Below are 20,275 nucleotides of genomic sequence, written 5' to 3'. Positions count from 1 at the left end.
TGGCCCTCCCCCTGTGACCAACTTCCCAAGCCTCTCTTTGGGTCAGTTTCTACCATAGAAGACTCAAACCACTTTGTAAAGACTGTCGACATCTAATGGAAGCCTTAGGAAGTGCTAAATGATTAATAAGTCCCTGTGTGTTTCAATGGCAAAGGTTTGAAGTGATTCCACACATCAGATTTCCATTTCCTGTTAGGATTTGTCTCAGGGTTTTGACTGCCATATGAGTTCTGTTATACTCACAGACGCCATTCAAACAGTTTTAGAAACTTTCGAGTGTTTTCTATCCAAATCTACTAATTATATGCATATTCTAGTTACTGGGCAGGAGTAGTAACCAGATTAAATCGGGTACGTTTTTTATCCGGCCGTGCAAATACTGCCCCCTATCCCCAACAGGTTAAACAGCATGATCATTACACAGGTGCACTTTGCGCTGGGAACAATAAAAGGCCACTCTAAAATGTGCAGTTTAGTCACACAACACAATGCCACAAATGTCTCAAGTTTTGAGGGAGTGTGCAATTGGCATGCTGACTGCAGGAATGTCCACCAGAGCTGTTGCCAGAGAATTAAATGTGAATTTCTCTACCATAAATGTTATTTTAGAGAATTTGGCAGTACGTCCAACTGGCATCACAACCGCAGACCACATGTATCCACTCTCCCAATAATTACAGAGGGGACTGTAGCTTTCTACCCCTACATAGCTTTCTACCCCTACATAGCTTTCTACCCTTACATAGCTTTCTATCCCTGTGTAGCGTCAAACCCCTGTGTAGCGTCAAACCCCTGTGTAGTGTCAAACCCCTGTGTAGCGTTGTACCCCATATGTTACGTTAAACCCCGTGTGTAGCGTTATACCCGTGTGTAGCGTTCTACCCCATATGTAGCGTTCTACCCCATATGTAGCGTAATACCCCTGTGTAGCGTAATACCCCTGTGTAGCGTAATACCCCTGTGTAGCGTTCTACCCGTATGTCGCTTTATTCCCCTAAATAGCTTAATAACCCTAAATAGCTTAATAACCCTCAATAGCTTTATAACATAGCTTTATAACCATGTATAGCTTTATACCCCTAAATAGCTTTATACCCCTACAGTATATAGCTTTATGCCCCTGGATGTTTGATCTTATAACAAAACATGAGAACATGCTAAATATTGTTAAGAGATCTATCTGTGTCCCTGTTGTAGCTATGCATCATGTATGGACTATGCGTCCTTAAAGGCATGTGTATACTGGATCTCGGCTGTGAAAACGCTTACATTTTTAGTTCATTTCACACTTTTAACATCTAATTAAAAATGTGTCACATAGTATGCCAGTGTTATCCACTCAGCATTACCTTGGTGTCTTCTCTCCCTACTGCTGGCCCTACTGTCATAGTTTAATGTGATAGCTTAGTGAATTAATTTGTGTGTGCCTACACACTCATTCTCTCTCTTTGGTCGGCATGAATTAATACAGCACATTATATCACATTAACAGACATAAAACAGGGTCTAACTTTGTTTTCCCTCATAATTTGGCATGCTCTAAGACTGAAGAAAGAAAGGGGGATGGCTGATTCCATCTGAAAGGCTGTTCTATACAACAAGGGAGGGCTGATTCCATCTGAAAGGCTGTTCTATACAACAAGGGAGGGCTGATTCCATCTGAAAGGCTGTTCTATACAACAGGGGAGGGCTGATTCCATCTGAAAGGCTGTTCTATACAACAGTGGAGGGCTGATTCCATCTGAAAGGCTGTTCTATACAACAGTTGGGAGAGGGAGAGCAATACTCATTAGGCATCAAAGTCAAAGGAACTGCACAATATTAAAAGACGTGTTATAGATGGAAGGAAAGTAGTGTGTAAACCTACCAAAAAACTATTAGGAAACAACTAATTCAATCCCTTATAGACAACTTCCTGGACAAAATATTTCACTGTAATAGTGAAGGTGTAAACTTGGCAGTAGAAAATCTTAACAGTGTATTTGACCTTTCAGCTCCCTACCAAATCTAAAAATTTCAAGCAGACAACCTAAGAAAATTAACAGCAATGACAAATAGTTTGATGAAGAATGCAAAAACGTAAGAAATTGAGAAACCTATCCAACCAAAAACATAGAGACCCAGAACCTGAGCCTAAGCCTTCACTGGTGAATCACAAAAACAATACAGAAATACACAACGGAAACGGCACGTCAGAAATCAGCTCAATGTCATTGAAGTATCGATAGAATCTAACCACTTCTGGGGAAATTGGAATTCTCTATACAAACAACAACACGAAGAGTTATCTATCCAAAACGGAGATGTGTGGATAAACCACTTCTCCAGTCTTCTTGGTTCTATAACAAAGAACAAACTGCAAAAACATTTTTAGAATCAGCTATTAAAGACTACCAGAACCCACTGGTATCTCCAATTACATTAAATTAACTACAGGACAAAATATAAACCCTCTAACCCAAAAAGGCATGTGGTGTTGATGGTATCCTACATGAAATTATAAAATATACATACCACAAATTCCAGTTGGCTATACTTAAACTCTTTAACATCATCCTCAGCTCTGACATCTTCCCCAATATTTGGAACCAAGGACTGATGACCCCAATCCACAAAAGTGGAGACAAATTTGACCCCAATAACTAACGTGGGATATGCGTCAACAGCAACCTTGGGATAATCCTCTGCATTATCATCAAATCAAATTTTATTAGTGATATGCGCCGAATACAACAGGTGTAGAGCTTACAGTGAAATGCTTACTTATGAGCCCCTAACCAATAATGCAGTTTAAAACCTGTTATGGCTTGATCCCGTTAACGGGATCCAGTGAAAGTGCAGGGCGGCAAATTCAAAACAACAAAAATCTCAAAATTAAAATTCCTCAAACATACAAGTATTATACACCATTTTAAAGCTTTACTTCTTGTTTATCCAGCCACAGTGTCTGATTTCAAAAAGGTTTTATGGCGAAAGCAAAACATATGATTGTTAGGTCAGTGCCAACACACACAAAAAAACAGCCATTTTCCAGCCAAAGAGAGGAGTCACAAAAAGCAGAAATAGAGGGAAAATTAATCACTAACCTTTGATGATCTTCATCAGATGACACTCATAGGACTTCATGTTACACAATACATGTATGTTTTGTTCGATAAAGTTCATATTTATATCCAAAATCTCAGTTTACATTGGCGCGTTATGTTCAGTAATCTTTTGCCTCCAAAAACATCTGGTGATTTTGCAGAGAGCCACATCAATTTACAGAAATACTCATAATAAATGTTCATGAAAATACAAGTGTTATACATGTAACTTTAGATAAACTTCTCCTTAATGCAACCGCGGTGTCAGATTTCAAAAAAGCTTTACCGAAAAAGCAATAATCTGAGTACGGCGCTCAGACACAAAAACATGCCATACTATCACGTCCTGACCAGTAAAAGGGGCTGTTTGTTATTGTAGTTTGGTCAGGGCGTGGCAGGGGGTGTTTGTTTAGTGTGTTTCGGGGGTTTTGGTTGATGTTTTCTATTTCTATGTGTTTATCTCGTTTTTCTATTTCTTTGTTGGGGTTTTGGAACGATCTCCAATTAGAGTCAGCTGGTTGTCGTTGCCTCTATTTGGAGGCCATATTTAAGTGGGTTAGTTTTCTCTTGTGTTTGTGGGTGGTTGTTCCTTGTATAGTCTGAGCACCTTACGGGACTGTTTTTGTCGTTTGTTTTGTGTAAGTGTTTTGTTGTTTTTCCTTCAAATAAAAGACGATGATAAATATACCCGCTGCAGTTTGGTTCACTCCATACGACGAACGTTACACATACAATATATCCGCCATGTTGGAGTCAACAATAGTCAGAAATAGCATTATAAATATTCACTTACCTTTGATGCTCTTCATCAGAATGCACTCCCAGGAATCCCAGGTCCACAATAAATGTTTGTTTTGTTCGATGAAGTCCATCCTTTATGTCCAAATACCTCATTTTTGTTCGCGCCTTCAGTTCACAAATCCAAATTCAGGACGCGCATGTCAGACGAAAACTCAAAAATGTCCATTTCAGTTCGTAGAAACATGTCAAACGATGTATAGAATCAATCTTTAGGATGTTTTTATCATAAATCCGCAATAAAGTTTCAACCGGAGAAATCCTTTGTCTTCAAAAAATGCTATGGAACTGAGGTACCTCTCATGTGAGTGCGCATGCCTGAGGCTCATGCCCTGCTGGCAGTGTTCTGGCTCCAGTAGCTCTTATTCATCATCACTTTACAGTAGAAGCCTCAAACAAGGTTCTAAAGACTGTTGACATCTAGTGGAAGCCTTAGGAAGTGCAACATGACCCCACAGACACTGTAGTTTGAATAGGGAATTAATTGAAGTCCAAAAGACCACTTCCTGTTTGGATTTTTTCTCAGGTTTTTGCCTGCCATATGAGTTATGTTATACTCACAGACATCATTCAAACAGTTTTAGAAACTTCAGAGGGTTTTCTATCCAAATCTACTAATTATATGCATATCTTAGTTTCTGGGAGTGAGTAGCAGGCCGTTTACTCTGGGCACGTCGGTCATCCAAGCTACTCAATACTGCCACCATCCATAAGAAGTTACTAACAAATTATATGTGTATGTATGAATAAGAAATAAAAGTTACAAGTAGTTGAGGTAATATGTACATGTAGGTAGAGTTATTAAGTGACTATGTATCGATGATAACAACAGAGAGTAGCAGCGGTGTAAAGGGGGGGGGGGGCAATGCAAATAGTCTGGGTAGCCATTTGATTGGATGTTCAGGGGGGTAGAAGCTGTTTAGAAGCCTCTTGTACCTCTACTTGGTGCTCCGGTACCGCTTGCCGTGTGGTAGCAGAGAGAACAGTCTATGACTAGGGTGGCTGGAGTCTGACAATTTTTAGGTCCTTCCTCTGACACTGCCTGGTATAGAGGTCCTGGATGGCAGGAAGCTTTGCCCCATTTATGTACTGGGCTGTACGCAGTACCCTCTGTAGTGCCTTGCGGTCGGAGGCCGAGCAGTTGCCAACCAGTCAGGATGCTCTCGATGGTGCAGCTGTAGAACCTTTTGAGGATCTGAGGACCCATGCCAAATATTTTCAGTCTCCTGAGGGGGAAAAGGTTTTGTCATGCCCTCTTCACGACTGTCCTGGTGTGCTTGGACCACGTTAGTTTGTTTGTGATGTGGACACCAAGGAACTTGAAGCTCTCAACCTGCTCCACTACAGTCGTGTCGATGAGAATGGGGGCGTGCTCGGTCCTCTTTTTCCTGTAGCCCACTATCATCTCCTTTGTCTTGATCACGTTGAGGGAGAGGTTGTTGTCCTGGCACCAGGTCTCTGACCTCCTCCCTATTGGCTGTCTCGTCGTTATCGGTGATCAGGCCTACCACTGTTGTGTCATCGGAAAACTTAATGATGGTGTTGGAGTCGTGCCTGGCCGTCCAGTCATGAGTGAACAGTGAGTACAGGGGGGGGACTGAGCACGCACCCCTGAGGGGCCCCCGTGTTGAGGATCAGCGTGGCGGATATGTTGTTACCTTCCCTTACCACCTGGGGCGGTCCGTCAGGAAGTCCAGGATCCAGTTGCAGAGGGAGGTGTTTAGTCCCAGTGTCCTTTGCTTTTTGATGAGCTTTGAAGGCACAATGGTGTTGAACGCTGAACTGTAGTCAATGAACAGCATTCTCACATAGGTGTTCCTTTTGTCCAGGTGGGAGAGGGCAGTGTTGATGGCATTAGAGATTGCATCATCTGTGGATCTGTTAGGGCGGTATGCAAATTGGAGTGGGTCTAGGGTTTCTGGGATAATGGTGTTGATTAGAGTCATGACCAGCCTTTCAAAGCACTTCATGGCTACAGACGTGAGTGCTATGGGTTGGTAGTCGTTTAGGCAGGTTACCTTAGTGTTCTCGGGCACAGGGACTTATGGTGGTCTGCTTAACACATGTTGGTATTATAGAAAATGTAAGTAAAGACACTTGGCAGTTGGTCAGCGCATGCTCGTGGTACACACCCTGGTAATCCGTCTGGCCCTGCGGCCTTGTGAATGTTGACCTGTTTAAAGGTCTTACTCACATTGGTTGCGGAGAGCGTGATCACACAGTCTTCCGGAACAGCTGGTGCTCTCATGCATGTTTCAGCGTTATTTTCCTCGAAGCGAGCATAGAAGTAGTTTAGCTCGTCTGGTAGGCTTGTGTCACTGGGCATCTCTCGGGTGTGCTTCCCTTTGTAGTCTGTAATGGTTTGCAAGCCCTGCCACATCCGACGAGTGTCAGAGCAGGTGTAGTACGATTCGATCTTAGTCCTGTGTTGATGCTTTGCCTTTTTAATGGTTCGTCGGAGGGCATAGGGGGATTTCTTATAAGCTTCCGGGTTAGAGTCTTGCTCCTTGAAAGTGGCAGCCCTAGCCTTTAGCTCAGTGTTGATGTTGATTGTAATCCATGGCTTCTGGTTGGGGTATGTACGTACGGTCACTGTTGGGGCGATGTCATCGATGCACTTATTGATGAAGCCAATGACGGAGGAATCCTGGAACATATTCCAGTCTGTACTAGCAAAGCAGTCCTGTAGTTTAGCATCTGCTTCATCTTACAACTTTTTTATTGATCGAGTCACTGGTGCTTGCTGTTTTTTTGCTTGTATTTTTGCTTTTTGCTTGTAAGCAGGAATCAGGAGGATAGAATTATGGTCAGATTTGCCAAATGGAGGGCTAGGGAGAGCTTGTATGTGTATCTGTGTGTGGAGTAAAGGTGGTCCAGAGTTTTTTTCCCTCTGCTTACACATTTAACATGCTGATAGAAATATTGTAAAACAGATTTAAGTTTGCCTGCATTGAAGTCCCCGACCACTAGGAGTGCCACCTCTGGGTGAGCATTTTCATGTTTGCTTATGGCGGAATACAGCTCTTTCAGTGTGGTCTTAGTACCATCGTCAGTCTGTGGTGGTATGTAGACAGCTGCAAAAAATACAGATGAGAACTCTCTAGGTAGATAGTGTGGTCTACAGCTTATCATGAGATACTCTACCTCAGGTGAGCAAAACCTCGAGACTTCCTTAGATATCGTGCACCAGCTGTTATTTGCAAGAATACATAGTCCGCTGCCCCTTGTCTTACCAGACGCCGCTGTTCTGTCCTGCTGATACAGCGTATAACCAGCCAGCTGTATGTTGATAATGTCGTCGTTCAGCCACGACTCCGTGAAGCATAAGATCTTACAGTTTTGAATGTCCTGTTGGTAGTTTAATCTTCTGCGTTGGTCATCGATTTTATTTTCAAAAGATTGCACGTTTGCTTGCAGAATGGAAGGAAGTGGAGGTTTATTCGATCGCCTACGAATTCTCAGAAGGCAGCCTCTGGCCCCTTTTTCTCTGCCATCTCTTCACGCAAATCACAGGGATCTGGGCCTGTTCCCAGGACAGCAGTACATCATTCACATCGGGCTCATTAACCTGTTAGGGCTAGGGGGTAGTATTGACACGGCCGGATAAAAAACGTACCCGATTTAATCTGGTTACTACTCCTGCCAAGTAACTAGAATATGCATATAATTATTGGCTTTGGATAGAAAACACCCTAAAGTTTCTAAAACTGTTTGAATGGTGTCTGTGAGTATAACAGAACTCATATGGCAGGCCAAAACCTGAGAAGATTCCATGCAGGAAGTGGCCTGTCTGACAAGTTGTGTTTCATCTTGGCTCTTTTTATTGAAGACTGAGGATCTTTGCTATAACGTGACACTTCCTACGGCTCCCATAGGCTCTCAGAGCCCGGGAAAAAGCTGAACGATATCGAGGAAGCCTCTGGCTGAAACATTTTATCGCGTTTGGCAAGTGGCCGATCAGAGTACTATGGGCTTAGGCGTGTGCCCGAGTCGACGCTTTATTTTCTTTCGTCTGTTTACCTAAACGCAGATTCCCGGTCGGAATATTATCGCTTTTTATGAGAAAAATGGCATAAAAATTGATTTTAAACAGCGGTTGACATGCTTCGAAGTACGGTAATGGAATATTTAGAATTGTTTTGTCACGAATTGCGCCATGCTCGTCACCCTTATTTACCCTTTTGGATAGTGTCTTGAACGCACGAACAACACGCCGCTATTTGGATATAACTATGGATTATTTTGAACCAAACCAACATTTGTTATTGAAGTAGAAGTCCTGGGAGTGCATTCTGATGAAGACAGCAAAGGTAATAACATTTTTCTTATAGTAAATCTGACTTTGGTGAGTGCTAAACTTGCTGGGTGTCTAAATAGCTAGCCCTGTGATGCCGGGCTATCTACTCAGAATATTGCAAAATGTGCTTTCACCGAAAAGCTATTTTAATATCGGACATATCGAGTGCATAGAGGAGTTCTGTATCTATAATTCTTAAAATAATTGTTATGCTTTTTGTGAACATTTATCGTGAGTAATTTAGTAAATTCACCGGCAGTGTTCGGTGGGAATGCTAGTCACATGCTAGTCACATGCCAATGTAAAAAGCTGGTTTTTGATATAAATATGAACTCTATTGAACAAAACATGCATGTATTGTATAACATAATGTCCTAGGGTTGTCATCTGATGAAGATCATCAAAGGTTAGTGCTACATTTAGCTGTGGTTTGGGTTTAGGTGACATTATATGCTAGCTTGAAAAATGGGTGTCTGATTATTTCTGGCTGGGTACTCTGCTGACATAATCTAATGTTTTGCTTTCGTTGTAAAGCCTTTTTGAAATCGGACAGTGTGGTTAGATTAACGAGAGTCTTGTCTTTAAAATGGTGTAAAATAGTCATATGTTTGAAAAATTGAAGTTTTAGCATTTTTGAGGAATTTGAATAACGCGCCACGGGATTACACTGGCTGTTGAGTAGGTGGGACGCAAGCGTCCCACCTAGCCCATAGAGGTTAAAGGAAAAAAATAATTCTGCCAGTCCGTGGTGAGTAATCGCAGTTCAGATGTCCAGAAGTTATTTTCGGTCATAAGTTTTGAATGTCCCGTTGGTAGTTTAGCAGAAACATTGTGTACAATATAAGTTACAAACAACGCAAAGAAACAAACAAAAAAAACACAATTGGTTAGGAATACATAAAACGTCAGCTTTGCTCTCTGGCGCCATCTTATAACAGCAGACTTGTACATTTCCTCAGTGAAAACAATGTACTGAGCAAATGTCAAATTGGCTTTATACCAAATTACCATAAGACAGACCACATATTCACCCTGCACACCCTAATTGACAATCAGAAAAACCAAAACAAAGGCAAAGTCTTCTCATGCGTTGTTGATTTCAAAAAAGCCTTCGACTCAATTTGGCATGAGGGTGGTGTTGGGTGGAAAAACATTCGATATGATAAAATCCATGTACATAAACAACAAGTGTGCGGTTAAAATTGGCAAAAAACACACATTTCTTTCCACAAGGCTGTGGGGTGAGACAGGGATGCAGCTTAAGCCCCACCCTCTTCAATATACATATCAACTAATTCATCAGCTGATGATCTGGTGCTTCTGTCCCCAACCAAGGAGAACCTATAGCAGCACCTAGATCTTCTGCACAGACTCTGTCAGAGCTGGGCCCTGACAGTAAAAAATAATGGTGTTCCAAGAAAGTTCCAGTTGCCAGGACCACAAATACAAATTCCATCTAGACACCGTTGTCCTAGAGCACACAAAAAACTATACATAGCTCTGCCTATACGGCAGCGCCACAGGTAACTTCCACAACGCTGTCAACGATCTTAGAGACAAGGCAAGAAGGGCCTTCTATGCCATCAAAAGGAACATACAATTTGACATTCCAATTAGGATCTGGCTAAAAAATACTTCAATCAGCTATAAAACCTATTGTCCTTGATGGAACTTGTGAGTGTAATATTTATTGTTCACTCTTTTTTTTGTTTATTTCACTTTTGTTTATCCATTTCACTTGCTTTGGCAATGTAAACAAATGTTTCCCATGTCAATAAAGCCCCTTGGGGGGGGGGGGTGTTGTGTGAGAGAGAGATATTCATTAAGAGTGAGAAGAACCTAGACCTAACATACGTCCTCCTTAACATGGCCAGGGCCTCATGCTAACTCAGACTGAACTGTAGAGAAGAACACACACACTGCACAGCGACCGTGCTAGATGGGCGAGGAGGAGGCAGACAACCAGCAAGAGAAAAAAGTGAGGTGTGTGCATGCCACCAGCAGTCCCTCAGACAGCAGGCGTGCTTGTGCGGCAACAAACCCTGGAATACCAATGAGCCCACACACAGGTCCTAGAGGTCATAGAGTGAGTCAGTCATCTCGCGCATCGCCATGACGCCCAGCCTGCAGTGAGTCTGAGAGAGTGGGGGGGCCCTGTGTGTGTGCAGGGCCGGCAGCTGTCAGGGGCCAGTAGTAACAGACCCTAATGAACCAGATGAATAGTGCAGAAACTCCCCAATACAAACAGGACAGTTGACATTTTTCTTCTGTCAAAAGCAGAAGATGCATGAAAATACAATGCTACAACCCTTTACTGGCCACAGCTGCTGTCTGCCTACCCCTACCATCTCTTTCTCCCCCCGCTCTCTCTCTGACTCCCTCCCGGTCTCTCTCTCTCCCTCCATGTCTTCCTCTCTCTCCCTCCCTGTCCCCCTCTCTTTCTTTTCTCCCTCTCCCTCCCTCCCTCCCTCCCTCCCTCCCTCCCTCCCTCCCTCCCTCCCTCCCTCCCTCCCTCCCTCCCTCCCTCCCTCCCTCCCTCCCTCCCTCCCTCCCTCCAAGGAATACATGCCAGAACCCTACCTCTCCCCCTGCCACACACACAGTGTGCTACAATAGTGTGTGTAAGTGATGATGCAGTGGGGGGGATGTCGAGGGGAGATATTCTAGCACCATCATCCTTACTTCTTATTGGCTGATGTGACAGAGCCTGTCTTAACCATGTCCAACACCCCCTGTTAGATGGATGGATGGAGAGAGGGGTTGAATAACTGCTTCGATGGAAGCAATGTGTCTCCTTTCCTATCCTCCCCTCGTTGCTAGGCAACCCCTTGGTTGCTTGATTAAGCGCTGGTAAATGATAAAGATGGTGTGAGGAAGAGAGAGAAGAGAGAGAGAAAAGGGGAGAGATAATGGAACATCTGGAAGAAAAGTGACACCAGTCACGATGGCTGCTTCAGCTAATGTCTGCCTCTCACTCCTCTACCTACTCTCCCCTTCCTCCCGCCTTTCTCCACTCTCCCTATATCCTCCTTTACCCACTCCCCCTCCTTCCCTTCTCCTCCACTCTTCCTCTTCTCTGTTGCTACGCTCGCCTGCCTTCCTTTTTCAGAGAAGGGGCTTCTCTGTTCCACCTAACTGAGATATCCCCCCTTTTCTCTCTCTCTCCTCCCTCCTTTCTCCTCTTAGTTTTAATAGAGAAACAGAGCAGGAGAAAACCAGTCAACTGGAGGGAAACAAACAAGCAAAAATAAACTTTCTGGGATTACATTTTTTGGTTCAGTTGATTTGAAATCCAACCATTCTCTATCTCACACGTACACAGACTTCAGTCCAATGGTCACACATACACTGAGTGTACAAAACATTAGGAACACCTTCCTAATATTGAGTTGCACCCCCTTTTCCCCACAGAACAGCCTCAATTCGTCAGGTCATGGACTCTACAAGGTGTTGAAAGCATTCCACAGGGATGCTGGCCCATGTTTACTCCAATGCTTCCCACAGTTGTGTCAAGTTGGCTGGATGTCCTTTGGGTGGTGAATCATTCTTGAGACACACGGGAAGCTGTTGAGTGTGAAAAACCCACCAGCTTTTCAGTTCTTGACACACTTAAACCGGTGCGCCTGTTATCTACTACCATACCCCGTTCAAAGGCACTTAAATATTTTGTCTTGCCCATTCACCCTCTGAATGGCACTCATACACAATCCATGTCTCAATTGTCTCAAGGCTTAAATATCCTTCTTTAACCTGCCTCCTCCCCTTCATCTACACTGATTGAAGTGTAGATCCCTTATTGACATCAATAAGGAATCATACTTTTCACCTGGATTCACAAGGTCAGTATGCCATGGAAAGTGCAGGTGTTCCTAATTTTTTTGTACACTGTACATCGAGGAGGCCAAATTCAGATGAAGTGTTTTCTTTGTCTTCCAGAGAAATTGGGTACATCATTGTGTGTAATTTTTTTAATTTAACCTTTATTTAACTAGGCAAGCCAGTTAAGAACAAATTAATATTTACAATGACGGCCTACCCCAGCCAAACCCGGACGACACTGGTCCAATTGTGCGCTGCCCTATAGGACTCCCAATCACGGCTGGATGTGATACAGCCTGGATCCGTAACTAAATGTCTCTCTTCTTCCCTCCCTCAGATGGCAGCTCTCCAGAGCCCGTTCTACGGTGATAAGATGAACCTGTACTCTCTGTGTAAGAAGATTGAGCAGTGTGACTACCCTCCACTTCCATCCGACCACTACTCTGAAGAGGTACTTCTCCAACTCTCACTTTATACTCTTTCACCTTCTCTCCCATCTCTCACCCCCAAATGTCACTCGTTGACCCTGGAATCAGTAGTATAGATCCCTCTATATACATTAAAAGAAAGCTGCAGGCCTCGTTCCCAACCCAATGGGACTGTAACTTGTAAGTGATTAGATTCTGTTAAAAGCCTCTAGGTAAGAACTGACATTGGGGCTGAACCTAAATGACATATTTGGTGTCATATTTCCTTCAGTTGTAGTTGTGCATGCGTTTTCAAATCAAATTGTATTTGTCACATGCGCCAAATACAACAGATGTTTGTGAAATGCTTACATACCTTAACCAAAAATTAAGTTCAAGAAAGAGTTAAGAAAATATTTACTAAATAAACTAAAGTAAAAAATTAAATAAATAGTAACACAAAAGAACAAAACAGGGGGTACCAGTAGCAAGTCAATGTGCGGTGGTACAGGTTAGTCCAGGTCATTTGTACATGTAGGTAGGGGTAAAGTGACTGCATAGATAATAAACAGTGAGTTGAATCAGTGTAAAAACAATGGGGGGGTCAATGTAAATAGTCCGGGTGGCCATTTGATTAATTGTTCACCAGTCTTATGGCTTGGGGGTAGAAGATGTTAAGGAGGCTTTTGGTCCTAGACTTGGCGCTCAGGTACCGCTTGTCGTGCGGTAGCAGAGAAACAGTCTATGACTGAGTCTTTGACAATTTTTTGGGACTTCCTCTGACATCACCTAGTATATAGGTCCTGGATGGCAGGAAGCTTGGCCCCAGTGATGTACTGGGCAGTACCCACTACCCTCTGTAAAGCCTTATGTTCGGATGCCGAGCAGTTGCCATACCAGGCGGTGATGCAACCAGTCAGGATGCTCTCGATGGTGCAGCTGTAGAACATTTTGAGCATCTGGGGACCAATGCCAAATGATTTCAGTCTCCTGAGGGGGAAAAGGTTTTGTCATGCCCTCTTCACGACTGTCTTGGTGTGTTTAGACTATGATAGATTGTTGGGGATTTGGACACCAAGGAACTTGAAGCTCTCAACCTGCTCCACTACAGCCCCGTCGATGTGAATGGGGGCGTGCTCGGTCCTCCTTTTCCTGTAGTCCACTATCATCTTCTTTGTCTTGCTCACATTGAGGGAGAGGTTGTTGTCCTGGCACCACACTGCCACGTCTCTGACCTCCTGCCTAGTGTCCCTCTCCTGTGTCCCTCTCCTTAAAAGCGTCAGCTCTAGCCTTTAGCTCGGTGCGGATGTTGTAATCCATGGCTTCTGGTTGGGATATGTACTCACTGTGGGAACGATGTCATCGATGCACTTATTGATGAAGCCGGTGACTGATGTGGTGTACTCCTCAATGCCAATGGATGAATCCCGGAACATATTCCGTTCTGTGCTAGCAAAACAGTCCTGTAGCATTTGCAACATCTGACCACTTCCGTATTGAGTGAGTCACTGGTACATCCTGCTTTAGTTTTTGCTTGTAAGCAGGAATCAGGAGGATATAATTATGGTCAGATTTTCCAAATGGAGGGCGGGGGAGAGCTTTGTACGCGTCTCTGTGTGTGGAGTAAAGGTGGTCTAGAGTTTTTTTCCCTCTTGTTGCACATTAACATGCTGGTAGAAATGAGGTAAAACGGATTTAAGTTTGCCTGCGTTAAAGGCCTTGGCCACTTCTGGATGTGCATTTTCTTGTTTGCTTTAGGCCTTATACAGCTCGTTGAGTGCAGTCTTATTACCAGCATCGGTTTGTGGTGGTAAATAGACAGCTACAAAAAAATATAAATGGAAACTCTCTTGATAGATAGTGGGGTCTACAGTTTATCATGAGGTACTCTACCTCAGGCGAGAAATACCTTGAGACTACTTTAATATTAGACATCGCGTACCAGCAGTTATTGACCAATAGACACACACCACCACCCCTCATCTTACTGGACGTAGCTGTACTGTCCTGCCGATGCATGGAAAACACAGCCAACTGTATATTATCTGTGTTGTCGTTCAGCCACGACTCGGTGAAACATACGATATTACAGTTTTAATGTCCCATTGGTAGGATAGTCTCGAACGGAGCTCATCCAGTTTATTCTCCAGTGATTGCCAGTTTATTCTCAAGTTGGCCAATACAACAGATGGTAGAGGCAGTTACCCACTCGCCGACGTATTCTCACAAAGCACCCTGATCTCCGCACCCTGTCTTTTCTTCCCTCGAATGACAGGGATTTGGGCCTGGTCTCAGAGAAACAGTATATCCTTCGCGTCGGACTCATTAACCTGTTAGGGCTAGGGGGCAGTATTGACACGGCTGGATAAAAAACGTACCCGATTTAATCTGGTTACTACTCCTGCCCAGTAACTAGAATATGCATATAATTATTGGCTTTGGATAGAAAACACCCTAAAGTTTCTAAAACTGTTTGAATGGTGTCTGTGAGTATAACAGAACTCATATGGCAGGCCAAAATCAGAGAAAATTCCATGCAGGAAGTGGCCTGTCTGACAAGGTGTGTTTTATCTTGGCTCTTTTTATTAAAGACTGAGGATCTTTGCAATAACGTGACACTTCCTACGGGTCCCATAGGCTCTCAGAGCCCGGGAAAAAGCTGAAGGATATCGAGGCAGGCTCTGGCTGAAACACTTTATCGCGTTTGGATAGTGGCTGGTCAGAGTACTGTGGGCTTAGGCGCGTGCCCGAGTCGACCGAATGCTTTATTTTCTTTCCTCTGTTTACCTAAATGCAGATTCCCGGTCGGAATATTATTGCTTTTTTACGAGAAAAATGGCATAAAAATGGATTTTAAACAGCGGTTGACATGCTTCGAAGTACGGTAATGGAATATTTAGAATTTTTTTGTCACGAATTGCGCCATGCTCGTGACCCTTATTTACACTTCAGATAGTGTCTTGAACGCATGAACAAAACGCCGCTGTTTGGATATAACGATGGATTATTTTGGACCAAACCAACATTTGTTATTGAAGTAGCAGTCCTGGGAGTGCATTCTGACGAAGAACATCAAAGGTAATCAAACTTTTGTAATAGTAAATCGGAGTTTGGTCAGGGCTAAACTTGGTGGGTGTCTAAATAGCTAGCCCTGTGATGCCGGGCTATGTACTCAGAATATTGCAAAATGTGCTTTCACCGAAAAGCTATTTTAAAATCGGACATATCGAGTGCATAGAGGAGTTCTGTATCTATAATTCTTAAAATAATTGTTATGCTTTTTGTGAACGTTTATCGTGAGTAATTTAGTAAATTCACCGGAGGTTTGCGGGGGGTATGCTAGTTCTGAAGTCACATGCTAATGTAAAAAGCTGGTTTTTGATATAAATATGAACTTGATTGAACAAAACATGCATGTATTGTATAACATAATGTCCTAGGTGTGTCATCTGATGAAGATCATCAAAGGTTAGTGCTGCATTTAGCTGTGGTTTGGGTTTATGTGACATTATATGCTAGCTTGAAAAATGGGTGTCTGATTATTTCTGGCTGGGTACTCTGCTGACATAATCTAATGTTTTGCTTTCGTTGTAAAGCCTTTTTGAAATCGGACAGTGTGGTTAGATTAACGAGAGTCTTGTCTTTAAAATGGTGTAAAATAGTCATATGTTTGAAAAATTGAAGTTTTAGCATTTTTGAGGAATTTGAATAACGCGCCACGGGTTTACACTGGCTGTTACGTAGGTGGGACGATTTGGTGCCACCTAGCCCAGAGAGGTTAACCTCTCTAGGGGAGGTGGGACGAAATCGTCCCACACTATTCAACAGTCAGTGACAAATCAGAGCGCCAAATTTAAAACCACAAAATGTCATAATTCAAAGTTCTCAAACATAGGACTATTTTACACCATTTTATAGATACACTTCTCCTGAATCGAACCACGTTGTCTGATTTCCAAAAGGCTTTACAGCGAAAGCAAAACGTTAGATTATGTTAGGAGAGTACATAGACACAAATAATCACACAGCCATTTTCCAAGCAAGCATATATGTCACATAAACCCAAACCACAGCTAAATGCAGCACTAGGCTTTGATGATCTTCATCAGATGACACTCCTAGGACATTATGTTATACAATACATGCATGTTTTGTTCAATCAAGTTCATATTTATATCAAAAACCAGCTTTTTACACTGGCATGTTATGTTCAGAACTAGCATACCCACCGAAAACTTCCGGTGAATTTACTACATTAGTCACGATAAACATTCACAAAATACATAACAATTATTTTAAGAATTAGAGATACAGAACTCCTTTATGCAATCGCTATGTCCGATTTGAAAATAGCTTTTCGGCGAAAGCACATTTTGCAATATTCTGAGTACATAGCTTGGCCATCACGGCTAGCTAATTTGACACCCACCAAGTTTGGGACAACCTAAACTCAGAATTACTATTAGAAAAATTGGATTACCTTTGCTGTTCTTCGTCAGAATGCACTCCCAGGACTACTTCAACAACAAATGTTGTTTTGGTTCCAAATAATCCATAGTTATATCCAAACACCGCCGTTTTGTTCATGCGTTTAGGTAACTATCCAAACGGTGACGCGCGAGCGCATTTCGTGACAAAAAAATTCAAAATATTCCATTACCGTACTTAGAAGCGTGTCAAACGCTGTTTAAAATCAATTCTTATGCTACTTTTCTCGTAAAATAGCGATAATATTCCAACCGGGCAACATTGTATTCATTCAAAGGCTGAAAGAAAAAAATGGAGAATTCTCATGAACGCGCATCTCAGTGTCACTGTCCCCAGGCTGACCACTCACAAACAGAGCTGCTGTACTTTGCCCAGAGACAGCAGACACCCCATTCCACTTTTTGGCGGCTTTAGAGAAAATGGAGAATGGAGAATTTCGATAGAGATGCAACAGAAGGACAACAAATTGTCAGACAGGGCACTTCCTGTATGGAATCTTCTCAGGTTTTGGCCTGCCATATGAGTTCTGTTATACTCACAGACACCATTCAAACAGTTTTAGAAACTTTAGAGTGTTTTCTATCCAAATCTACTAATTATATGCATATTCTAGTTTCTGGGCAGGAGTAGTAACCAGATTAAATCGGGTACGTTTTTTATCCGGCTGTGAAAATACTGCCCCCTATACCACAACAGGTTAAATAAAAACTCTTCGTCCATTTCGAGGTGAGTAACTGTTCTGGTGAGTAACTGTTCGCTGTTCTGATACAGGAAAGCTCTTTTCGGTCATAGGAGATGGTAGCAGCAACAGTATGTACAAAATAATGTGAAAAAACACGCAAAATACCACAATTGTTTAGGGGCCCGTAAAATGGCAGCCATCCATTCCGGCGCCATCTCTGGGCTGTGCACAGACATTGCATACAATGTAATGTAGAACTATGTATCTGTGGTTATAGATGGCCAACCTACAGACTGCTGCTTGATTGCCTGTTGTGTGAGTGTGTGCGCTACCCATGATTCTCCACCACCCAGCCCCCATATCAACCTCTATCACCCCATTCAGGAAAGAGGGAGATGGGAAGGGAGAAAGAGGGAGATGGGAGAGAGAGGGAGATGGGAAGGGAGAGAGAGGGAGATGGGAAGGGAGAGAGAGGGAGATGGGAAGGGAGAAAGAGGGAGATGGGAAGGGAGAGAGAGGGAGATGGGAAGGGAGAGAGGGAGATGGGAAGGGAGAGAGAGGGAGGGAGATGGGAAGGGAGAGAGGGTGATGGAGGGATGAGGGAGATGGGAAGGGAGGGAGAGATGGAGGGATGAGGGAAGGGAGAGAGAGGGAGATGGGGGGGATGAGGGAGATGGGGGGATGAGGGTGCCTGGAGCGCCTGTCTGGATGTAAACAAAGCTCCTGAAGCATCGGCAGAAAACTGTCAGCTGCTCATCTTTGTTCTGTCATTTACTGTCTCCTCCGTTCGCTCCCCCCTTTCTCCCCCTCCACCTTATGCCATCCCTCTACCCCCCCATCTCGCCGCTGCGAAGAGGAACATCAATATTTTACATATCTCTTCATCACTCATTCTCCTCTCTCCATTCTATGGGACTAATTCTCAGACTGTCTGCATTTGTATCACACACACACACACACACCCTGACAAACACACACAAACACACACACACACACACCGTACGCCGCATGTCGAGGACTTGCCCAGCCCAGCACCACATAACATCGGTCAGGAAGTCGGCAGGCGGTTACCATAGCGACCTCGCACATGCGCTTTCTTTTCTTTCTTTAGTTTCTATTCCTTTTTTTAATGATGGTGGTCACTGTTCCACCTCTCAGCCCCTCTATCCGCTCCAGTCAGCCGCTCCCCTTGGCTTCAAGTGTAAAGGCTCCGGGATGATATTGTGTGTGTGTGTGTAATGCGTGTCTGTGCCTGATTGTAGCGTAGCGATGTGCGAGCAAGTGTGTGTGTGTGTGTGTGTGTGTGTGTGTGTGTGTGTGTGTGTGTGTGTGTGTGTGTGTGTGTGTGTGTGTGTGTGTGTGTGTGTGTGTGTGTGTGTGTCTCAGGTTGACTGAAAGTAGATTCACAAGGCCGTGGGGTAATTAACACACTTACCCCCAACCCCTGCTGTATTTAGTTACAGCACCTGTAGCCTGCTAGCTGCTATTGGAAAGGGAGGAGGGTGACAATGAGAGATTTAAGAATGTGTTTCTGTCATTAGATTTGTTCATTTGTCTGGAATGTTCTTTTAACACAACAGACAGACAGCTCTCTTTATGCTTTGTCTCAGGATACTGTCTAATAGCTGATATCTCTGTCTCTCTCTCTCTCTCTCTGTCTCGCTTTCTCTCTGTCTCTCTCTCTCTATCTGTTTCTCTCTCTCTGTTTCTCTTCTCTCTCTCTGTCTCTGTCACTCTCTGTTTCTCTCCCTCTCCATCCAGCTGAGAAAGGTGGTAGATATGTGTATTAACCCCGACCCAGAGAAGAGGGCTGACATCATATACGTGTATGATATTGCCAAACACATGCAACGCCAGACGCAGCTGGGCAGCTAAGTCTTCACCGGAGACACTACGACCTGCACTCCTCTCCAATCTTCCTCTCCTCTCCTCCTCCTCTCTTCCCTCACCTCCACAGAAGTACAGGCAGACATCGATGTTGTCTTTCACCCAATCATGTATTCAGAAGTTCAGTTGTTCATAGGTCTTTGTAATGTTAAGGTTGTTTTTGTTTAGGAGAAGGGAGTGCTGTCTGTATGTCCCAGATATGTCCTCTATCTATTCCCATTGAGCTTAAAGATGGCTGCAGCTAAGAATCTTTACATGTTCTGTTGGTGCCCCCTGCCCTGCCCGGCCCGGCCCTACCTGGCCCTGCCCTGCCTGGCCCTGCCCTGCCCTGTCTGGCCCTGCCCTGCTTGGCCCTGCCCTGCCCTGTCTGGCCCTGCCCTGTCTGGCCCTGCCCTGCTTGGCCCTGCTTAGCCCTGCCCTGCCTGGCCCTGCTTGGCCCTGCCCTGCCTGGCCCTGCTTGGCCCTGCCCTGTCTGGACCTGCTTGGCCCTGCCTGGCTCTGCCCTGCCCTGCTTGGCCCTGCTTGGCCCTGCTTGGCCCTGCCTGGCCCTGCTTGGCCCTGCCTGGCCCTGCTTGGCCCTGCCTGGCCCTGCCCGGCCCGGCCCTGCCCTGCCTGGCCCTGCCCTGCCCTGCCCTGCCCTGCCCTGCCCTGCCCTGCCTGGCCCTGCCCTGCCTTAGACCACTGCGTTACTCGGGAGGCCCGGTCCTGATGTCGTTAAGAAGACATAGCAGCATATGTACTGTCTACATATGTACACAGCCTGTATCACAGAGGAATCTGCAATATGAATGTTGAGTGTTGTACTGTTAGT

The 20,275-nt window shown here is 44.1% G+C and overlaps 1 protein-coding gene across 3 annotated transcripts in view; it reads left to right on the top strand.

The window, feature by feature from the left end:
• Positions 1-19,881, top strand: part of LOC106560547 (serine/threonine-protein kinase Nek7) — a 133,854-nt gene extending 113,973 nt beyond the window's left edge. For all 3 annotated transcript variants that reach the window (XM_045687893.1, XM_045687892.1, XM_045687894.1), the window contains 2 exons: positions 12,338-12,451; positions 19,339-19,881. In XM_045687893.1, the coding sequence (XP_045543849.1) occupies positions 12,338-12,451; positions 19,339-19,452 (228 nt within the window). In that variant the 3' untranslated portion in view covers positions 19,453-19,881. The remainder of the gene's footprint in view (positions 1-12,337; positions 12,452-19,338) is intronic.
• Positions 19,882-20,275: the final 394 nt, after the last annotated feature.

The sequence above is a fragment of the Salmo salar genome, chromosome ssa10 (genome assembly GCF_905237065.1).
Source record: "Salmo salar chromosome ssa10, Ssal_v3.1, whole genome shotgun sequence".
Lineage (NCBI taxonomy): Eukaryota > Metazoa > Chordata > Actinopteri > Salmoniformes > Salmonidae > Salmo > Salmo salar.
This window is presented reverse-complemented; position numbering and strand designations above follow the sequence as displayed.